We start from the raw sequence: 23,322 nt of genomic DNA on the forward strand, positions 1-23,322 counted from the left end.
GAGAAGGAAAGAGCCCCTCTTCCTTCTCACCTCCTCCGGGACTCACGCACACTTATTCTCCCTCCCGGCGGGCTCGCCCCTCCGCCTCCGCCTTCCCTAACACGTGCTCTCCGGAACACTCACTCCCGAGACATCCCACCCCCGGGGACTGGGCTCGAGAGCCGAACGGCCCAATCGGCACGCGCCTTACAGCGCCGTGGCTCGGCAACGTTGAGCCGCCCAATCGAAAGGGCCTTACCGCCCGTTTCCCGGAGCCCCGCCCCCTCACCGCCGTGCCCCCGCCCGCCGGTCTCCTCCCTCCTCCTCCTCCTCCCGTTCGCCCCTCCCCCGCCGCTCCGGAGCGGAGCCTGCGAGACGGAGAAACTGGGGCAGAAGTGAAGATGGCGGCGGCGGTGCTGGTGGCGGCGGTGGCTTCTCGCCAGTGACGCGTGGTGCGGGCTTCTTCGCTCTCTCCACCTTCCGTAGTCCGGACCCCGTCCGCCGCCAGGACCGTACAGTCCCCGCAGCCCGCCCCTCTCCTCCCTCCCCAGTCGCCTTCTCTCCCGACGCCCGGTTGCCGCTGGCGGCGGCGCGCCCCGGGTCCGGACAGCCAGCCTCGCACTCCGCGCTGTCGCCGGGGGAGCGGGTAGCGTGGTGATTTGCCCTCCTGCCCGCCCCGCCGGGCCGCGGATACAAGCCCGGCAGGGAGGCGGCGGCGGCCCTTGCGCATTAGCTTCCCTCCATTTGGGGACTGGGAGGCGGCGGCGGCAGCTTTGGGTTTTGGGGAGGGGAAGGGGATTGGGGGGGCGGGCGAGAGCGCGAGGGGGCAGTCCTCGGGAGGAGGACAAGAAGGAAAGCACCATGACGTCCATCCATTTCGTGGTTCACCCGCTGCCGGGCACCGAGGACCAGCTCAATGACAGGTAATAGGGCTGGCGGGTCGGCGGGTGGGCGGGGGGAGGGGTGCCCTTCTCTCCCTCCCCTCCCCCACGGGGCTGAGCCGGGGGGGGCGCCTGTGTTTACGCGCGGGCGGTCCAGCTGGGGTGGGGGGGTCCTTACTGCCCCCTGCTAGGCCCCATCCGGGCGAAACTTCTGGTTCCGGGGGCTGCGGGCCACTGGGGAAGCGCGGTGTAGACGGGACCCGCGGTGTAGACCGGAGTGCGCGCTACACATCCCCTTCCCCCCGTCCGCGAGGAGCCGCGTTGAACTCGACGGAGATGGGGGGGGGGCTCTGGCTCCCGGGGGGCAGGCTGTAATTACCTCTCGGCCCAGGCCCGAGGAATCCATATTAGTCAAAGTTGAATTGAGACAGACAATGCGGATGGGGGATGGTGGAGGTAAAAAGAGAGGGAAGAGGAGAAGCGGGGCAAGGGGCCCCGGGGTAGGCTGGGCCGGGCTTGTCCGGGCCCGGGGATATGTGTCCGGTAGGGTGGCCTGGACCTGCCAGGCCTGGGGATCCCGGCGGAGAGAAGCCGATTCCCGGCAGATGCGGGGGGGCGGGGAGGAGAGGGAGGAAGCGCCATGATTATTGTTATTATTATTAAATTTGAGCGCCTGCGGTGAGGTTTGCCTGGCCTGGGAGGGGATGAATTCTGGCGGGGGTGGGGAAGTGGATTGGATTCCCTTTGCTCTCCTTCTCCTGAAATGGTGCTGGCAGCTCCTACCAGCCCCTGTGGTGTGAGCTTTTTTGTTTCCTTTTTTATTCTAATGATAGTGTTTTCCTGAGTTGTAATTTGACAGCTGAAAACCGTGCGTAGCCTGTCAAAGGAAAACTCTTACGTTTGCAGTTCAGCAATGCTGCTTTTCTTAACACGCTGTAAATTTCTGGGTTGGGTTTGCTATGGGTGGAGGAGGAATTATGATTTTTTTATTTTTTGTCTTTTATAAGAAGGCTGTTTTGGTTTGGATTCGTCTCCTTCCCTCCTCCACCGTTCCCTGCCAGTTTAGGATATTGAATTGCAGGGCCGCATGCTCTCAGGGAACTGAGGTAAAGCAGGACAAGTTCCTTCACTGTTGCAAAACAGAATCAGAGGAGGTTGAGGGAGCCTCCATTAAAGCATGTCTTAGAATCTAGGACTCAGATCTAATGATGTGCTAAATGTCTACAGGCTCAGAAAGTGGGGGCATTTTAAGCCTCCCATTCTACCAATACTTTCACTGCTCTCTGTATTTCTTTTGAGCATAGAAAGCCATCTGGTCCTAAGTTTAGAAGCTAGATATAATTTTTGCTAAGTGACCGGGTGACTTAAGTTGCATGACGCGGTTTGTCATGCGCTTCCCGGCGAGAGGAAGAGGCCTAACTTGCTGCTAAGATACTGGCTTCTGTCTCAGTATATCTGACCACCTAAGGTGGGGCAGACAGCTTTTAAATCCGGAGCTGGTGGTTTAGTTTCTGGCACTGGGTTGGGATTTGTCTAATCTTTGCTCTTGCCATAATGTATTTAACATGTGTGTGAAACTTTTGAAATACTTCTTGAAAATACTGATCATTTGGAATTGTCACATAGTTGCTTTACATACTGAAATAACTTTTTAAGTTATTTAACATTTTGTTATGTGGTCCTTATTTTGACTTTATTTCATTAAAGATCTTTTAAAGACATTAACAGAAGATTTTTTGTGAACTTTGGAACCAGGCTGGTAGTGAGGATAGCTTTACTGTCATTCGTGGAACCATGCTGGTAGTGCTTGTCCTGTAACTTGTCTTGTAACTTAGAAAATTGCACCAGGGAACAGAGAAGTAGAGCATGTTTTCAACATTAGTACTAACTTTCTCAATTGGCTGTGCATGCCAAAACCTATTTTGCAGTTGTGTTGGGTACTGTGATTCTTTCTTTTTTTGAGAAAAGATCTCGCTCTGTTGCCTGGGCTAAAGTGCAGTGGCATCATCATAGCTCACTGCAACCTTAAACTCCTGGTCTCTAGCCATCCTCCTGCCTCAGCCTCCGGAGTAGCTGGGACTACAGGCATGTGCCGCTGTGCCCAGCTAATTTTTCTATTTTTCATAGAGACGGGAGTCTTGTTCTTGCTGGTCTGGAACTCCTGGCCTCAAGTAATCCTCCCACCTCAGCCTCCCTAATTCATTTTTTGGGGCATTCCTTTTGCTTCAGTTATTTGAGAAATTTACAAGTAATTAACTTTTTATTTTTTTTAAGAGACAGGGTCTTGTACTGTCACCCAGGCTGGAGTGCAGTAACCCATAGCTCACTGCAACCTTTGACTCCTGGGCTCAGGTGATCTCTTGTCTCAGCCTCCTGAGTAGCTAGGACTAGAAGCACATGGTACTGTGCCAGCTAATTTTTTAATTGTTTTATAAGGGTGGGGCTGATGGTGGGTCTTGCTATATTGCTCAGGCTGGTCACAAACTCCTGGCCTCAAGTGATCCTCCCACCTCCACTTCCCAAAGTGCTGGCATTACTGATATGAGCCACCTCGCCCAGCTTTAATGTACCTTTTAAAAGCTACTTTTTCCATTCCTAGTATAAACAATTAGCTTCGTTTTTGATTCTTGTAGTGTCAGTATATAATGTTAAGAGTATGTAGATCATAATGAGTTTTCATTTCATGAAATAAAGAAAAAGATTAGTGGATCTGAGTCATATCATACCATGTATGCATCAAGGTGGCAGATATTTGAAAAACATAGAAAAGTGCTGTAGTTAAACAACCTATGGTTGTACCTGTTAGCCATAAGCTTGTCTGGTTTGTTGAGATTTGTGAAGCCAGCATTTGAGACAGTCACAAACCCTGAGTTTTGAAGTAGTTGACTTGTGTTGACTTATAGCAAAAGCTATTGTGTCTCGCCTTCAAAAGGAAAGATCTGCTTTACATACCTAGTTGCAAAGTAATAGGATCAACCTACTACTTGAGAAAAATCTGGTTCCAAAAGAGATTGGTTTTCTGGAACCTTTTAATTAACTATAGTAAGCAGCCCAGAATATATTTTCATCTTCAGATAAAAACTTTACCAAATTTTAATAAGTTTTGGTAATAGAAAAGAATGCTACCATGGCTTGCTTTTTTTTTAATTATGAGAAATGTGTCTCTGAGAATCAAATAAACAAGTTTAAGATGAAAGGGTATAACTAGGTGTACTTTGTTCTTTATACTAAAAGCAGTGAGGTGCTTGTTTCAGCAGCACATGCACTAAAATTGGAACCATACAGGGAAGATTAGGATGGCCCCTGTGCAAGGATGACAGTGTTCAACAAACAAACAAAATAACAAAAACAGTGAAATTAGACGAATAGTGTGGTGCTGCAAATAAATTGCTCAGTTAAAGAAAACTTTTGGTCCTCAAAACATCAATATTTTCTTCTTTAAAGAAGCTTTCTTTAAATACCCACATCCTGTAAAAAGTCAAATATTTTTTTCTCTCAGCTCTTTTGTAAAAAAACCAAATATTTTGTTCAGTGTAATAGTCTGCTGTCTCAAGCATCTAAAATGTACAAAAAGAAAGACACATACCTGTTTTTTTTCACAATTTGTGTTTTCAGACTTGCTTAATGGATGATGATGATGCATGAGTGAAGTCGATGAATATGGGTGGGGATGGCTAGGATGGAAAGAGGAGAGAAATTCAGAGAGCCTGGGATGTTGGCTGTGCTTCCCAGAGTGATTACAAGGTCCCTGGCATAGAGTTGCTGGACCCTCTGCAAATATTCATTGAATTGAATTGAAACCATTCAGTGCTCAGATACTTCTGTGACATTTTGATTTTCTTTCTAGTGAATTTCTTGAGTTAGTGCTATGTTCTTATTTAAAACATTGTCTCAGGAAACAACAAAATGATACCAAGAACAGGGTTCTGCATATTGAGATTGAGGGGAGAGCTGAAAGTGCCTGGTGCCTGAGAAGTCATGTAGGCCCCTAGTCTTCTCACTAACAAGTTGAGGATATAGACCTAGAGATTTACCAGAATTTATCCATGGGTACACAGCAAGTGACTGACTTACAGCTGAGGTCCACATGATAGGTCTTCTGACCTTTTTTTTTTTAAGTCCAGGGCTCCTTTCCACTCTTCCATGTGGCTTGTATTCCATGGTATTTCTGTCTCAAACATCCCAGCCTTAGAGCAGCCACCTGTCTTAGATTTTTGATATCCTCTTCCCCTCAACTCCTCCCTCTAGGCCTCCAGTTTGACTTATGTCTTTTAGGGGAGAGGGCTCACCCTCTTAACCATTTCCTAGGAGTAAGTTAGGAGAGGCTTTTTTAAGGTGACATGTGGGTAAGGCATGGTGTGTTGTCCTGAATTACTCAGGATGCAGGTTAGTTATAATACAAACCAGTTCTCATTGTTTGTCTATATGTGGAATTTTCCTGTGAGCTTTGCCTTTTGGCATTATAATGTGTTGTGCAATCATAAACAGTCTTTATTGAGATTGTCATATCAAAAGGATTTTTCTCTAAGGAGTTTTCCCTTCAGGTGCTGTAACACAAGGTGATATAGTATACACAGGAGCTTGAAACTATGTGCTGGTAGACAAGTCATTTAACCTCTTAGAATCTCCCACTTTAATCTCTAAATTAGACATAGTACCCACCTCAAGGTAAGGAAAGAACAGTTGAGATAGTGAATGGGAAAACAAATACTATAATGTGGATTCTATGGAAACTATAAAGAGGTAGTTACTTTTAACTGTTTTTAGTGTTGCCTAGTTTCAAAATAGCAAAGCAGCAACTCAAAGAAATTGCCTTAAAATATCCTTAGTATGGAGTGCGGAATCCAGACTCTTAATCCTAGATTAGTGGTTCTCTGATGGGGGTGATTTTTTCCTCCAGAGAATATTTGGCAGTCTCAGAGACATTTTTTGATTCACAGCTGGGACATTGCTACTGGCCTCTAGTGGCTGGAGGCCAGAGATACTGCTTAAACCTGTAATGTACAGCAGCCCCCCCCCCCCCCAAAATACCAGTTGTGCCAAGGTTGAGAACTCTGTTCTAGATTATCTTCAATGCATATAGTTGTACAAATAAATGGAAACTTTTATGAAGGGCATTCAAGCACTCTAAGTTCTGAAGTTAGTCTGAAAACATGACCATTTAAATAAAGATTAATTAAAATTAAAAATTTAAGTCAGTTCATCTGTAATGAGTCACATTTTCAGTCTGTAGCCCCACGTAGCTACTCACTACCATATTGGACAGTGTAGACAGAGAACAGTGCCATCATCACTAAAAGTTCTCTTGGATAGCATTGACATGGAAAGTGCATTTTTGCCCAGGGCATAGCATTTAGTAAATGCTCATTGTATTTATTATGAACTGTTGGGTTTTAAAGACTCAAGCATATCCTCTCCCTCTCAGTAGGAGCCAGAAAATATGCCAAGGATTATGTGGAGCTGAACAAAGATTGTGCTGGGTAGAGGTTATAATAGTTCAAAGCTGCCTGAAATTTCAGTATGCTGAACCAAAAAAACAAAAGCCAAGAAAACTCAAACAAAAAGCCCCCAAGTATTAGGCAGTCTGGGATAGAGCATCACGTCACCAAACCAGCGGGAAATTTCACCATTTAATTATTGCAATAGTTACCTAAAAACAATGCTACATACTCTGTATTAGAATAGTCTCACTTAACGAAAATGATTAAATGAAATTGCTTAAGGAAATTAAGATTAAAAACAGTGTATAAGGTATCCAAACAAAAAATGGAAAATCAAAACAAAGGCAGAGCAATTTTATAAATCAAGAAATCCATGACTAAATCATAGGCTTAGGAGTAAACAGGTACTTCTGAAGACAATTACATGGTACACAGGAGTACAACTAGGAATAATGGGATGAAATTAGGAAAGTTCAGATTTTTTTCCCTCACAATTAGGTTATTTAGGAAATAGTCTCTAAAGGAAAGGTTAGTTGCTGAAGACTGTGTCAAATTACACTTAGGTAGATCTTATAGGGTATATTGAAAGGAGCAATTTCATGTTGCAAGAAGATATACTTAATGTCTTCTTTCCCTCGTTTTGTCATACATCGAATTAAGAAAACAAACTCCAGTTATCATCTGCATTTCTGTCATTTTGACACTTGGCATTCTGATCAAATGAAAACAGCCTTTTTTCCTGGCTCTTGTGATTATGAATTATTGATTTGCTTCTGTAATTGATTTTTAAGTTTTCCCCTGAATATTATTTTTAAGCTTTTCTTATTCTGGAAAGTTTCAAGCATTACAAAAGTAGAGAGAATGGTATGAACAATTGTATACCCATCACACAGTCTCAACAGTTAAATAACTTATGGCCAGTCTGATTGCAGTAATCTTCCATTTATTCCTCACTATCAGATAGTTTAATAGATGTATCTTCACTATGTATCTCAAAGGTGAAGCCTTAAAAAAGAAACGAAAAACCCTTGGTAAGGGGAACCATTGGAAGGCAATAAAGAAAACAATATTTATATTAAAAAGGAAAACCCCAAATATCTTAATACCAAAATTCAATCTGTTCACATTTTCCTGTTGTCTCATAAATGCTTATTTTTGATTGACGATTTTGATAATTTTACTTAATAAAGCTAATGAGGTTCTAACATGTTAAACAATTTGACATTCATAGAATAAGAGAAACTCGTTCGGGTTGTAACCTTTGAAGAAGGGGCAGGATCATGCTGTAAATCTTCAGGTTTCTGTAACATCTTAACCTCTAGTATGACAGCATTTTATCAGCAGTCACTTGTAATTGTTATGTAATGATGGTAAGAGAGGATGCATGAAATTAAGTGATTTTTCTATGGCGGGGGCATTGAGAAATAAGATTAAGCCATGTGAAAAGTTTGCAACATTATTCTATGTTAATATATAGAGGTGAGTATATTAGTCAATTGAACTTGGCTATAAGAAATCATTCTCTAATGATTGTATTTCATATTACTTTCTACATACAATAAGTATAGGGATAATTAGCCCCTTCAAAATGAGAAATAAGATAAATTCTTAGATAACTATGCTTGGTAACACTCTCATTTTTGTCAGGATATTAAAGTGTTAGCATTTAATGTTATTTCCCTTCAAATACATAATTTATCTTACCTGCAGAGCAAAAAGTACTGCTGTTTGTTCAGTTTCTGATAGTATGATTCACCTTAATAAAATATTTTCAACTTTACTCTTATTTTCATATTTATTGAATTATACTTTATGTACAGTAAAATTCACCCATTTTTAGTGTATAGTTTGAGTTTTTGAAAAATGTATACAGTTGTGTAACCACCACCACAATCAAGATAAAGAACATTTTTATCACCCCAAAGTTACCTGGTGTCCCTTTGTATTTTCAGTCCCTTCCCCCTATATCCTGTGCCTGGGAACCACTGTTGTACTTTCTCTCACTGTAATTCTGCCTTTTTTAGAATTTCATAAAAATGGAATCATGTGTTTGGTTTCTTTCAGTTAGCACAATGCTTTTGCTCTGGATCTGTGTTGTAGCATGTAGTAGCTTATTCTTTTGTATTAATGGGTAGTAGTATTTCATTATATGGATATACCACAGTTTTTAAACCTGCTCTCTAGCTTATGTAAATTTGGATTGCTTTCTGTTTTTGGCTGTTTTTTAGTCTTTATTTTTTTAAAGAAATTCCTTATTATACAAAGGCTGAGCATGGTGGCTCATGCCTGTAATCCCAGCACTTGGGGAGGCCCAGGTGGGAGGATTGCTTGAGGCCAGGGCAACATAGTGAGACTAGTGCCCAGCCCAGGCAACATAGTGAGACTCCGTCTCTACAAAAACACAAACCAAACAAACAAAAAAAGAAATTCCTTGTTATAAAAAGAAATTCTTAAAGAAAATCAGGAAGATACAGAATTTTAAATGAAAGTTTAATGCGATCACTGTTAGCATTTTGGTGACTCTTCAGTCTCTATTTTTTATACATGGATATTTTTGTTTTTATATAGTTGTGATCATCCAGGGTATGCTTTTATATACTTGAAACTTTTCTTGACTTTAATTTGTTAACAATATTTTTCATAGGAAAAGGCCACTAATAAAAAGAATTTTACATTTTTCTTGACAGCAAATTTTTGTGTTGATTAAAAAACATATATTAGTATATATAAAGAGATTATATTTTAGAATTCCATGAAATGTAGTGGTCATATTCTAGACTGCTAATTATAAAGATTATAATAGTGTCCAGTCTACAAAGCACTGTGATGAGTAAATCAATAGATCGATTTTTATTTTCTTCCCCATCAGTTCAGGCCCCATTTTTGTGTATAGGAGAGAAAGTGTTGAGAACCTACCATTTCAAGAAATGGGCTCTGCTCCAGCATGAAGCTGCTTTTGCAGAATTCAGGTGACAAGGTATTCAGGTCTTTACCTGAACTTAAATACCAGCTCTCCCTCACAGACAACCTGGAACTCCAGAGTTGCTCTTGCCTGAGTGGCTCCAAGACTCCACTTAGGGACATGATAGAAATTCATTTGCATGAGAGCCTGCTTGCTGTCATCTGAAAAGTGGAGGATGATGGGTTTTATAAGCTTTAAGAGAAGCTACATTTGAGATTAGGAAGTTAATTTTATGGAGAAAACTAAGAGACAATATGGTAGGGTTATTGTAATTTCTAAATGATGAAAACAGGGTTTTATATGAAAGGCTTTGTGGGGAGGAGTATTGAGTTTCTGTAGTTGATCTAGTCTTACGTCGTAATAATGGCTTTGTTTCTCGTCCAAAACTGATTTGAACTTGTCGGGGTATTGCTCTTTATCATCACCTGCATCTAGAAACCTTACTTTAAGTCTTTAAAGGAAACAGTACCAATGGAGCAATTTTTATTAAATTTCAAGCCAGACTAGTTTAAACATTCATTCTCTCTCTCTCTCTCTCTCTCTCTCTCTCTCTCTCTTTTTTTTTTTTTTTTTGATGAGACAAGAGTCTCACTCTGTCTCCCTGGGTAGAGTGCAGTGGTGTCATCGTAGCTCACTGCAACCTCCAGCTCCTGGGCTCAAGCGATCCTCCTGCCTCAGCCTCCCGAGTAGCTGGGACTATATAGGTGCTCGTCATGACAGGCTAATTTCTTATTTTTAGTAGAGGCAGAGTTTCACTCTTGCTCAGACTGGTCTCAGACTCCTGAGCTCAAGCAATCGTCCAGCCTCGGCCTCCCAGAGTGCTAGGATTACGGCATGAGTGCCGTGCCCAGGCAACATTCATTCTCTTAATATGCTTATATTTCTAGTGGTGGTTAAACTTGTCTTCAGCTCCAAGAAATCCATCGATGTTTTCTATAAGTAATTATGTTTTTCTGCTTATTGCATTGTGATTATTGTATGTAGATTAGAGAATAACTGAGAGGAGGGAGTACTTTGGTGCTGTGGACAGTGGGACCTTTTGTTTCTGCTGTTGTTCTTTGGGGGAATTACAGGAACTACAATTTTTTTTTTTTTTTTTGCTTCCTGTAGTTGCTAGCAGGAGGATGAATCCAAACTGCTACTATATGAAATGATTCCCTGGTAGGATTCTGCCACTGCCTCGGAGATGCAGAAACAGGAGTGGGTGACTTCTATAGTGGAGGTTGGCAAACCATGGTCTACAGGTCCAAGATGACATGTGGGCTGATTTTGTTGGCAGCTGCTCATCTTTCTGCCACTTTCTGAGAGCTGAGAGCTACTGAAAACTGCATATAACACTTGCATCCATAGACTGGAGTTAGTACTGTGCGTGGTTAGCAGCCACCCCATACCAACCCAGAATGTTTCTGGTTCCATAAAACTCTGTTAAATGGCAGGGACTCCAGGGCAGTTGGTATTTTTGCTTTTCTCTAGGGCCTCTCAACTCCTCAGAGATCTCTTTGGAAATGTAAAAAGCTATTTCAGTTGACAGTGAAGATTCAGTCTTCCTTTGGTAAATTCTAGGACATTCTTGAGAGGTAATAGCATTTTTTTGGGGGGAGGGCATGATATGTTTAACCTTTAATTTTTTTTTTTGAAGCGGAAGGTTTTTCTGACAATCATTGAAATTTTATAAGAGTAACATAACCTAACCAAATTGTGGTAAAATCATCTATTGCGGTTTTTCCCAGTTAAGAGAGTCCTTGATTTAAAGCAGTGCTTCTCAAGGAATGGACTTCCATCAGGAGCACCAGAGCTTGAAGACTACCGTGTAAAAGGCTCTTCCCATTTTATTTGTCTTAAAATTAATTGATGACAGCAAATAGGGCCACACTTGCCAGTTTCTCATAGTCCCCAGCCTTCCTTTTCCCTTTGGACTATGGGTTCTATAGCTGTCTGTGTGAGAAAAGAATACTCCTTGGAGGGGGTGGGGTGTGTGTGTGTGTGTGTGTGTGTGTGTGTGTGTGTGTGTGTGTGCGCGCGCTCGCATGTTTTGGGTAAAACCAAAATACAAGGAAGTCATAGAGAGGCCCTATATAGCCATCAGCCAGCTTCCCCCAATGATTGCATCTTAATTCTGCCAGATATTTTTGACATCTTCGTCGAAGTAGAGATGAAACATTTTCCCCATATGCATTTTTGAAAATTGTTTATTTCTCCCAAGATAACATAGATTAGAAGACACAAATTTCAAGACAACTTGGTACTTTTACTTGTTATTAATATTTTTTTTTGCCAAAGCCAAATAGCAGAAACTTGGTACGTTTAGGTGATGATTCTAAGTTTATGATACGTATACTATGTAGTGATTACTTTTAATCAGTGTTTGTGAGGGTAGATAGAATATAAACTGGAGTAAACAAGATCAGAGATTTGTTTTTGTATCTGACACTAACTGGCCATGTGATGACCATATGAACTTTAATAAATATAACTCGTATGTAAAAATGAGAGAGTTGGGCTAGATCACTTAGTTGGGTTTTTTTTTTTGTTTTTTTTTGAGACAGAGTCTTGCTTTGTTCCCCCAGCTAGAGTGAGTGCTGTAGCATCAGCCTAGCTCACAGCAACCTCAAGTGATCCTCCTGCCTCAGCCTCCCTAGTAGCTGGGACTACAGGTGTGAGCCACCATGCCCAGCTAATTCTTTGCTTCTATGTTTAGTTGACCGGCTAATCTTTTCTATTTTTAGTAGAGATGGGAGTCTCACTCTTGCTGAGGTTGGTCTTGAATTCCTGACCTCAAGCAGTCCTGCCTCAGCCTCCCAGAGTGCTAGGATTACAGGTGTGAGCCACCAGGGCAGGCCAGTTTTTTTTTCTTTTTAATTCTTTTTCTTTTTTTTTTAAGAGACAGATTCTTACTGTGTTGCTGAGGCTGGCCTCAAACTCCTGGGTTCAAGTGATTCTCCCACCTCAACATCCCTAGTAGCTGGGATTACAGGAATGTGCCACTGTCGCGTTACTTTTTTAAAAAACTATTCCTTTGCTCTTGTGATCATGGTAGGAAAAAGGATTTTTGTACTTCACAGTAGCTCATAGGCAGAAAGAACTGTGAATTTATGGTTGTCCATATTTTTTTTTAATTAATTCTGTTGATGAATGGAAAAAAGTGAACGAGGGAAGTGGGCAAAGAGATTTTATTCTTCTACTCAGTTCAATAAATATTTTGCCAACTAGATTGTATGCATTGGGAAACAAAGATAATTGGCCTCTATCCTCATGGAGCTTTCAGTTTAATGGGGAGACACACATGTAAGTAAAGAATTAAGTGCTAATAGATCTTACAAGTGATAGCGAAGGAGGATTTAATGGTCGAACATGGGTGCTTAAGAAGGACTTTGAACACAGGGTTGCAGGGTGTGGGGACTGGTTCATCCTCTTCAGTTCTCTAGAGCCTGGTAAATTTTGGTTTATAGGCACGGAAGGAGGGGAGATGGGATCCTTAAGCTTCCGGGGAATCTGTTTACTCATTGTGTATAGGCTGGGAGCAACCTTGTGGCCTTAAATTCTGCTAGCATAGACAGATATTTGGAAATGAGACCAAGCGTCATCTGACTCTTTCATTGTCATTGTCTTTGTTTAAAATACTTAATTTCATACAGTGCACTGCCGGTAAATATTTTAAGATTATTATTAACTTAATAATAATAATAATATTTTCTTTTTTTTACTCCTCCTTTAACCCACTTAATTATTATATTCAGTGTGATGTAACTATTTTAATGGCTGTAGAATTTCACATCACACGTAAGTCTTCTAAGACCCCGAGATGAGATGAAGTAGTTAAAACTGTGTTTCTGAGTTTAGATGTAGCTGTTTGATCCTTTAAGTTTTGTAATAAAATTTTACCTATCTTTGGAAGAGTTTGTGTTAGGACATTCGTTATTACGTATTACAATTTTTACAGAACTTGAGAGTGATACTGTATATCTGAAAGATAACTGTATACTGCAGACAGTTCCTATGTGAGACAGCTCTGAGAATTGGAAAGACGAGAGTCAGATTTGGGACGCTTGGTCCATCTCCTGACCAGTCCTGTAATCTTGGGCAAGCCATTTTCCTGCAGTGAGTCTCAGTTTACTCATTTGTAAGAAGAGGGGGTGTAGTTGTTGTCTGAAAGTTAATTTCAGCTTGAATCTGTGTGACTAGAGACCTTTTTTAATGAGTTGTGTTTGATATATGTTGGCCAGGTCTGCCATTTTAAGGTTTCCGCCCTTGTGGAGCTTACATTCTAGTGACATGATTTTTGCATGAAATACTTTTGAAATTTGTGTATGCTTCATGTATTTGAAATGTCTTCTCATTAAAAATTATAACCAATTACAAATGATGGGAAAGCCTACTGAACTACTATTTGTGATATCCCTAAGTAATTTATTAAACATTCTCATCGTTGGTGCAGTGCCACTCGTTAAACTTGCCCTTCCTTCAGTTTGAGCTTGTGAGTGCTCTATGGGATAGCTGGAAGGTGACCTCTTTGATGGCAAGGCTCATCTTTGCATCCCTAATGCTTAAGATGTACTAATACATATTTTTACTAAATTAGTAGGGACTTCAAAAGTAAGGAAAAAATTTTTTTTAATATAAAACCTCTTGCAATTTTATTACATTTATCTCTTTTACATTTGCCTAATTTATTTTAGCAGTTTATGTAACCATAACCATTTTGATAGCCTGTCAAGATTAGATACACAATGTGATATGATTGTGCCCTCAGCACAGTCATTTCATGTCTAAACAAATTTGATATCTAAACATATTTTTATTAACAAAATTGGGAGAAAAGAGAAAGAAATGAATTTGATAGCATAGACCAAGAAACAAAATAAAGTTTTAACTATTACTTTTAAGCTTTAAAAAACCCTGCCAAAATAACAAACATAAGTACACTAGTAAGACTTGATATTCTGAATAATGTGACATCTTTAAGTTTTATAAATACAGTAGAAGTTTTAGAACGTATCCTGCTTAAAGATGTTAACTTACTTGGTCTTTCTAAAATACCAGTATCCCAAAATAGTTTACTGACATCACCAGTTTACTGACTGTAGACCAAATAAACCTCTAACATCAATCCTTAGCATCTCAAATAATGACACAAAGTCACACTTTTTTTACACAAGGATCAAGATCAAGCTATTTTAAAAAATAATCTAACTGGTCTCAAAACATTTTTCTGCTTAAGCGCAAAAAATTTTATTTTAACAAAAATTAGTTCTGATCTTTACAATGAAGAATGAATCAAGTGTTTGAAATTTTTGTGGATGTAATAGCCCTGATAACATTGGAAGATTGCATGTTGTAAGTTCACTGGATTTGTTTTTTCCTCTCTGTATTTCATGTGGGAGGTCTTCCTTAAATGGTGATCCTTGACTGGGGGCGGTGGTGTATTTTTGATGAGATTGATTTTTATTTTTTGCTTTTTCCAGCACTATAAACAGTTTCAAACATACAAAAAATTGAGAGAATGAACATGAATTATCTGGCACTATACCTTCTAGATTCAGTAATTGTTAATATTTTTCCATCTTTGCAAAATATGTGTGTATATATAAAAATAACTGTTGAACTATTTGAAAGTTACAGTCATTGTAACTTCCTCATTAAATACATGGACTTTTATCTTCTAAGTATGAACCTTTTTCTATACAACCATTGTTACATTATCACAGCTAGAAAATTAACAAAAATTCCCTAATATCATCCAATAGTCAGTGTATATTCACTTTTCTCTATCCTCAAAATGTCTGTATATAATAGTGGAGTTTTTAAAATCGGAGTTCAGTCACAGTTCACACATTGCACTTGGTTTCATTTGAATTTTATCATGGAGTCATTTTTACAAAAATATTTGTGGTTTTTCTAAGGGCAACACAAATCATGTGATAGATCATTCTATTTCAAAGCAGAATTGTGTTTTCAATTTTCATTAACTTTTAATTGGTTTATATACGATATTTTCCTTTGTCAGTGGTGTGTATGTGTGTGTTGATGAGTTTCCCAATATTGCTTTCCCTAGACCTTACAAAATCTTTCATTTTTTGCAAGGTTTGCAATTTTATTTTGTAATATTTTGCATTGGACTACATTGTATTGTCAGATAACATCTTATGATTAGTGATGGCTTAACTTCAAACGATGTGGAAGTGATAGGCCTGGCTGTGCACTTGTTAGACTTGCAGGGATGTTTGGAGACCATTTTTCTAAGAGATTAATGGTTGATGAAGGTTTCGGCCCTGTCAGCTTTTGTTTCCTTATGCAGTCTCCTGACTGCAGGGATGAGGAAATGAGAACATTCTATCAGTGTATGTTACCGGGTGTGATTGTTGAGAGTTGGCCTGTCAGTGTTGTATTAGTTACTAGGGTATATAAAAGTGTTATTTTTGTTGATGTTACGTAAAGATTGGCTTTTATTTGGGGCAAAGATTTACTGTTCAGATGAGTCTATGGTTAAATAGATTTGTAAATAAGTATTTGAAATAAGTGTTTAAGGAAGTCCACAGATGTAGATTAATAGAAAATTTTATTGCTGTTTTTTTTTTTTTTTTTGAGACACAGTCTCGCTTTGTTGCCCTGGCTAGAGTGAGTGCCGTGGCATCAGCCTAGCTCACAGCAACCGCAAACTCCTGGGCTCAAGCAATCCTTCTGCCTCAGCCTCCCAAGTAGCTGGGACTACAGGCATGTGCCACCATGCCCGGCTAATTTTTTCTCTCTACATATATTTTTAGTTGTCCAGATCATTTCTTTCTATTTTTTGGGAGAGATGGGGTCTTGCTCTTGCTCAGGCTGGTCTCGAACTCCTGACCTTGAGCGATCCACCCGCCTCGGCCTCCCAGAGTGCTAGGATTACAGGCGTGAGCCACCGCGCCCGGCCGATTGTAGTTTTTTTAAATGTAGCACAATTAGAGGAAGCTGGTAAGGAAGATATCAAAGGTGAAGCATAAATGAAGATTTATTCATATACCAGTGGAGCCAGGGCCAAAGGAAATGTTGAGATTCTATCTCTCATCATCCTGGTTTTCTTTATTGTTGTGCAGTAAACCAACCCAGACTTAATTGGGAAAAACAACAATCATTTATTATTATAAATGACCATAATCACAGTTCTAGGGATTGACAGTACTCAGCTAGGTTTTTACTCTAAGTTTCTCATACAGTTGCAGTCAAATGGTAGCAGAGTCATCTAAAAGGCTTCTGCACTGAAGACTCAAACAGCTAGCATTCCTCGGGCATCTCTGTCTCTGTGTAACAGTCTCTTCAGCATGGAGGCTTCTTGAATACCAGACTTTCTGTGGGAGGTCAGATTTTCAGACACATATATCCCAAGAAAGAGAGAGCTAGGCTGGGATGCCTTTTTATGACCTAGCCATAGAAGTCATGCAGCATCACTTCTGCCTTGTTGTCTTTTTGAGAAGTGAGTCTTAAGGCTAGCCCATATTTGAGGGGAGAGTAATTAGACTCTACTTCTTGATGGGAGGAGTGTCAAAGAATTTATAGATTTTTTAAACCACCATGATCATTAAGAGCAACGAGAAACTAATAGTAAAGTATAATTATTCAGAAAGAGATTTGGGTACCACGAATGTTTTAGAAAAGACTGATACCATGTATTTGAAAACAGAAACAATAGAGAATTAATATTTATGGCATTGGATATAATAATGCAGCTTATGGAAGTGTAATTATTGATGAACATACTATTTCCAGAGAGGAGTATTGAATTTGATAATTTAGCAATTTAACATCACAGAGGCCCCCAAAAAGCATCCAGGTCAGAATCACAAAGGAAGTCAATGTAAATGTGTTTCTTTGCCGTCACTGGTATTGCTCATATAGTCAGCTGGTTGATTGGGTGCATTGTTTAGGAAATGTGAAACATTTGATGTATTCTGACACTTCAAGATTGAAATGTGGGCTAGTGATTATTTATTATGACTGTGCTCAGACTTAGGGTGTATTTTCTATGAAATAGTATTTTCTTTGTATAGGAACTACTTAGCTTCATCATCCATTCGATTAGTCAGCTTTAGGATAGAATATTTTCTATTTTCAGAGACACATCTGCCCTGAAATGACTAGGTTTTACTGCTATTGCGTATATTTATTCAATCATTTGCATGTCTACCGTGTGCGAAGTATCATACTAGGTACTGGGTTTATAGTGGCATTGACAAGAAACCTTAACGCCAGTTCCAAAAGGACAGCTCCAAAAACTTTTTGGGTGGGGGCATTATTGTTGAAATAAAATGTGTGGCTTGCCAGCATGATTAATATGAAGAGGACATCTGTTTGCATGTAAAGTTTATTAGAAATAGGCCTTATTATTTCATAGCTTTGCCTAAGGGGGTATTTTGATATTATTTGTGGTCAGGGGGTATTAGTCATATGTGCTATTCTTGGGTGTTTTGCAGTTTTTATTTAATGGAATGTGATGAAATTGCAGGATCTTCTGTGTTAATGTGAAAAAGAAAAACCCCGTATTTTATATATGCAGTACGTTTTGTTGTTTTGCCTGTCTGTAATCAAAAGAGACCTGACATCTCAAAGCCTTATTATCGTTATAAGATGAGGATGTGGGACTAGACAGTTTCTAAGGGCCTGCTTAGGCCTAACGTTCAAAGGGGAAAGAGCAATGTTCTGGATGGGAAAGATGGAAGTGTCAGTGAAGTGTCAAATGAAGTGGAAATCATTTTTAGACTTTCTGGAAGCCAAGACCAAAAGCAATGGCTAAAAAATTGCAATGCTTATGTTGTATCACAGAGAATCCTTTTCTTAATCATGGTCTGAAATAAATTTTTAGGCAATCTTCTACATTAGAGATACTAGACTCAATGGACAGTGAGTTTTATAATTGATGCAGAAGTTTTCTCTATGTGATTGTGTTGAGCACTGGTAAAAATTGAAATAATAAGTCATTATTTTGTGGAGGGGCCCCTGTATGGAGACTGAGGAATGTAACTTTCTGGGCTATAATTATGTAAGGTTTAGAGGCTGATTGGGTAAATCACGAGGTTTGTTCATTTTAAGCATTATTTTTAGCATTCTTATTCCTAACTGTGTCTGAGACACTGTGTTCTCCAAACATTATCTCATTTAACATCCTGGCAGCACTGTTGGGGAGGAAATTTGAGTTGAAGGAGATAAAGTGTGGTTCCCAGGCTGCACAGCTGTGGAGTAGTGGGTCTCCTAATACAGGTCCCTAGTCACTAAGTCACATCAACAGGCTCTGTTGCTGAGGCTCATGGGCTCTTTTATGTGAACTGACGTTTTCAACATTTGTTGATAAAAACAAAATGTGATAGTAAAAGGACTGTTCTCCAGCCTTTGAAAGCAGTATATGAACTGTTATCTGTGTCTGCATGAATACCTTTTTTTAAATTATTTAAAAATTTCGGTTTGTTTGCAGAAGACAGGATCATCATCATGTATCTTTTCTGCCCTCTTGCCTGGGGTTTGAAGGAGGCTAGGAGATCATGTATAAAGTGACAGTCTTTATGCTCAGTTGAGTGTTGAAGCTAGGACCATTGTTCATTTCCGAAGCCAGTTTGCCAACACTTATTTATAAGGCTCTTTCTCAAGGTCTCTGGCTTTGTATAATATTCTAGTATTTTTCTTTAGTCAATCCATGCAGTACCAACTATGTACTGAATACCTGGATGTGCAAAAAGTTAAATCAGAAGACTTATCCTTAATGATAAGTTCACTATTAATATATAGCTGGGAAAATAAAATAGAAATGTAAAAGGTAGAATAGTGGTATCAGAACTCTTCGAAGCAGTAAATGATTAATTGCACTCCGATAGACCCAGCTACTTAGGAGGCTGAGACAGGAGGATCACTTGAGCCCAAGACTTCAAGGCTGTGGTGTGTAATGGTCATGCCTGTGACTAGCCACTGCCATTTATGCCTGGACAACATAGTGAGACTCTGTCTTAAAAAAAAAAAAGCAAAAGAATAGAATTGATAGTGATGAGAAGTTCTATAGGAGGTCAAAAGAGGAATTGCTCACTGGATTGGGGGTATCCTAATTATGCTTGCTATAGATAGTTGTTAGATAACTTGATTGGGATAAAGGTAATTCTGAATATAATTTGGAGAAGTGGAGATAACTAGGATTTTGATAGATGCCATGGCTTCTTCACATTATCTTTACAATATATATGAACTACAGAACAGTTTGTCCATGAACTGTTGTTGTATGTTAGTTAGGAGATTATTTCAAATGTCTTTTAATACTTGTTTATTTTTTTGAGAAAGGGTCTCACTTTGTTGCCCTGGCTGGAGTGCGGTGGTATGATCATAGCTCACTGCAGCCTGAGACTTCTGGGCTCAAGCCATCCTCCTGCCTCATCCTTCTAAAGTGCTGGGATTACAGGTGTGAGCCACCATACTTGGCTAATTTTTAAATTTTTTGGTAGTGATGGGGTCTCGCTATGTTGCTCAGGCTGGTCTCGAGGTCCTAGGCTTAAGTGATCTTCCTGCCTCAGCCTCCCAAAAAGTACTGGCATTAAGGGCATGAGCCACCGTGCTGGACCTAGCAGTTCTTTTCTTTCATTCAGTCAGAAGTGGTAACCGTAGAAATAGCAGGAGCAGCTAATATTTTGTACTGGGCTCTGTACAGAAGCATATTATGTACTGCAATACCCCATTGATTCCAATGGCTAAGTAAACTTTGTTGTAAGAGAAGTGAATTTATGTTCTAAATTATTTCTTATTATGTGTGGGACTCAGCAACCCTTTCTGGGTATTTCAGATCAAAACTCTTGATTTAGTTCAAAGGTCAGGCTTTTAGGTCCTGATTGCTGTGGTTAAGAGTTTTTCTGGCTTGACTACTTTACAGACTCTGATCAAGCCAATAACTTGAGAAACTAGTTAAGTGTTTAGAGAAATAAGGTCAAGGCCTTTTAGACTTGCTGGTTTCAGGTAGAACTTGCAAGGAACTCCTTTGCAAGCTTGGCAGAGTTCTAGGTTTATAAAGAGACTTTTGTCCCTAAGTTTGTGTATGTATGTGTTTGTTTTATTTTGGTCTTTGCTCTATTTCTTGCTCTTTCTCACGCCAAACTCTTGTCTTTGCTCTATAGCTATTTACCCGTCTCTTCCACTCTCTGCTGGAGTATTCTGGATATCATTCTCATGCCTTCTGTCTTCCATGGTGCTGTCCTTTCTCTCAAAGCATCTTGGGCTTTTCAGTGGCTTCATGGAGACTAGGGACCCTGTAACAGTGGGCTGTCTATTTCTACTTATTAATGTACACAATTCAGATTTTTAAGGCACTCTTAGGATTCCTGTTGATGTACAGTAACCTTTAAAATATTTAAGGATGTTTAAAGTTGCACACATACTTTTTTTTTTAAGGAAAATAAGCAAAGAATGTTTCATACACATGGCTTTAAAACATATAAGTGTTTTTAATAAACGTACATTTTCCAATTTCAAAATGATTATTTTTAGTGGTAAAAACAATCAATACAAAATAAATCCGACGGAGCATTAAGACATTAGGTTATACTTACAGGAAATACAAATAAAGCTACAGTAAAATACTATCTTACACGTACCAGGCCTACAAAATCAAACCTGGGCAAGGAAACACCAGACCCATCCAGTGTTGGTAGGGGAGGGCTACTTAAAGCCCTAGACCTAGCACTCTGCACCAAGGAAGTTATAGCCTGCAGAAATATTCCTGCCTGTGTGCAAAGATGCTTGTACAAAGAGTCAACTTGGCATTGTTTATCCTTATGAAAGACTCCAAAGAACTCTAAGTTTCTACCAAAGAAAACAGGATAAATAAATTATAGTACTATAAATGGCTGTTTAAATATGAATCCAATCTATACATGTGAATGTACAGAACACTCTCCAAGCTATGGGAAGTAAAAGAGCCCCAAGGAAAGTGAACCCACCTATTGTAGAAACTTGTGGATGTACATGCATATACTTTCTTTGTTGACCGTAAGACACTGATTTCTCTCTGCCCCAGGGGAGGAAGACTGGGCTTTGGAGATTAGGGATGGCAAGAATACTTCAAGTTTCTACCAAATGCCTTTTTGTTTTAGGAGCCCTGAGTTTTTTAGTCTGCATACCTGAAAGCACTTGCTCCATTTCAAGCAGTTGCTTTGGACTTTGAGGCACGAAGTAAACAGCCAGCAGAATAAGAACGCAGCGCAGCCCCAGCTCTCAGGGATCTTGCCTTTTCATGGCATGGGAAGACACTCTTTGAGGAGCACAGCGTTGAGGGGGGTTGGTGGGAGCATTGAGGAGGGGGCACAGGATAGGAAGGAGGGGGTCTTCGGGAGAGAAAAACTGTAGCGAGTGGCAGAAAGATGTGCTAGGGAACGCTGGCCACACTGTGGGCCTGGCATGCTGTGGCAAGGGCAGTCTGTGCAAAGGCCCTGTGGTGGGGAGGGCGGGACAGACACAGACATCCTCTGCTCCTTCCTCACATCCTGTAGTGTCAAAAATGGACCCAGAGCCCAGCACAGAGGCTCCAGGGAAGCTTCCCAACCTTGGAGACAGAGGCAGGGGGCGCAGCCCTTACCCCTCCAAGGCATAGGAGAACTTGGAAGCCCGTTTAGGCCCCTTGGGAGCAGCCAGCCAGGGTGGGCAGGACTGGCTCTGGCGGGTTCTCGGTGGGCTCTGAGCCGCCACTTACCTCTGAGAGGCTGCCTGCTCACATTTTAAACACAAATATTACCTTTAATTTTCTGTTACTTTTGTGTAAAACACCAGAATCACTACTGTGAAGTTGGTTGGATAAATGAGTCTATGTACAGCACTTAAAGGCAAGATGGTTGATGTTGCTATTTTTTGATTGTTTTGCTTTTCACTTAGTTAACTGTTTTAGTGACATTTAAGGAATGTTGGGTCCGGTTTTGATAGTTAAAATTTTTTTTTCATTTTTTTAAAAAAGCTTGTCTCAACTCAGTTTTTGGTATGCCATTTTGTTGCTTTATTTAGATGAAAGCAAATTTATTTTTTGGCTGTACATTGTTATTGGCTAGGTAATATATTTTCTGGTTGGGAGTAATTTTTCCTCAAAGTTTTGAAGGCATTGCATTATTGTTTCATAGCTTCCAGTATTTCTTTTGAGGAGTTCAATGCTGTTTTGACTCCTGATTCTTTCTGCTTGACATTCTCCTAATCTTAGGCCTTACTCTTCCATGCCTTGAAAGCTTTTAGGGCCTTCCTTTAATCCCTGGTGTTGAGAAATTTCACATTGATGCACCTTGATGTAGGTCCTTTTTCTCATGCATCATATTTTGGGTCTGAAACACTTGAGGCGTCCCTTTATTCTGGAGGTTCATGTCATTCAGTCCCAGGAAATTTTCTGATGTTATTTCTTTCATATGTTTCACTCCCAACCATTTTCTCACTTTTCTTTTTTTTTGAATTCCTCCATAGGTACTCTGACTTTCTTACCTCTTCTTCCCCTTTTTCCATCTTGTTGACTTTTTTATAAGATTCTGTTAAAAGATTTTTTTTCTCCTGTTGGAGAAAATTGGGCCAATTTCCCCAGAGAGGAATCCTGGAAGGTAACAGTGTGTGGCTGCAAGCATTCTGGGATGGGGGTTGGCTGATTGCTCATTTTAGTAAACAGCTTTCACTTTTTCTTCTCATCTCTCACACCCCCTCTCCCTCCCACCCTAATTCTGGGAGTGTTCTGAAGCTATTATTCTGGTTGAATTTTGCTAAGTAGGAAATGTTTTGTTAGAGTCTGGGAGGGGCAATCTCCTGCATGGAGGGGTAGGGACCTAGGGATTTAACTGCTCCTTATGTAAATTTCCAGCAATCTTCCTGCTTTGGGTTACCCCTAGACTTCAGAGGTGTCTGATGCCTCCAGTTCCCAAGAATTGGTTTGTTCATGCCTGGCTTCCTCCTGTAGGCTTTGGGTTTCAGTTTTCTCTTGTCTGCTAAGTCACACTTCTGTCAGCTTTCCAGCTTCCAAAATTTTGTTGGCATCTCTTGCTTGAATGCTCTGGCCTCTTTTCTTTCTCTTTTTCCTTATAACTTTAAAATTAATTTGTTG

The 23,322-nt window shown here is 40.1% G+C and overlaps 1 protein-coding gene across 1 annotated transcript in view; it reads left to right on the forward strand.

Moving 5' to 3' along the window:
* The first annotated feature begins 745 nt into the window (after positions 1-745).
* UBR5 (ubiquitin protein ligase E3 component n-recognin 5) overlaps positions 746-23,322 on the forward strand; it is a 127,652-nt gene continuing 105,075 nt past the window's right edge. Inside the window, exon 1 of the mRNA XM_012643624.1 lies at positions 746-902. Coding sequence (XP_012499078.1) covers positions 841-902 — 62 coding nt within the window. The 5' untranslated portion in view covers positions 746-840. The remainder of the gene's footprint in view (positions 903-23,322) is intronic.

Source organism: Propithecus coquereli, unplaced genomic scaffold, assembly GCF_000956105.1.
Source record: "Propithecus coquereli isolate 6110/MARCELLA unplaced genomic scaffold, Pcoq_1.0 Scaffold2, whole genome shotgun sequence".
NCBI lineage: Eukaryota > Metazoa > Chordata > Mammalia > Primates > Indriidae > Propithecus > Propithecus coquereli.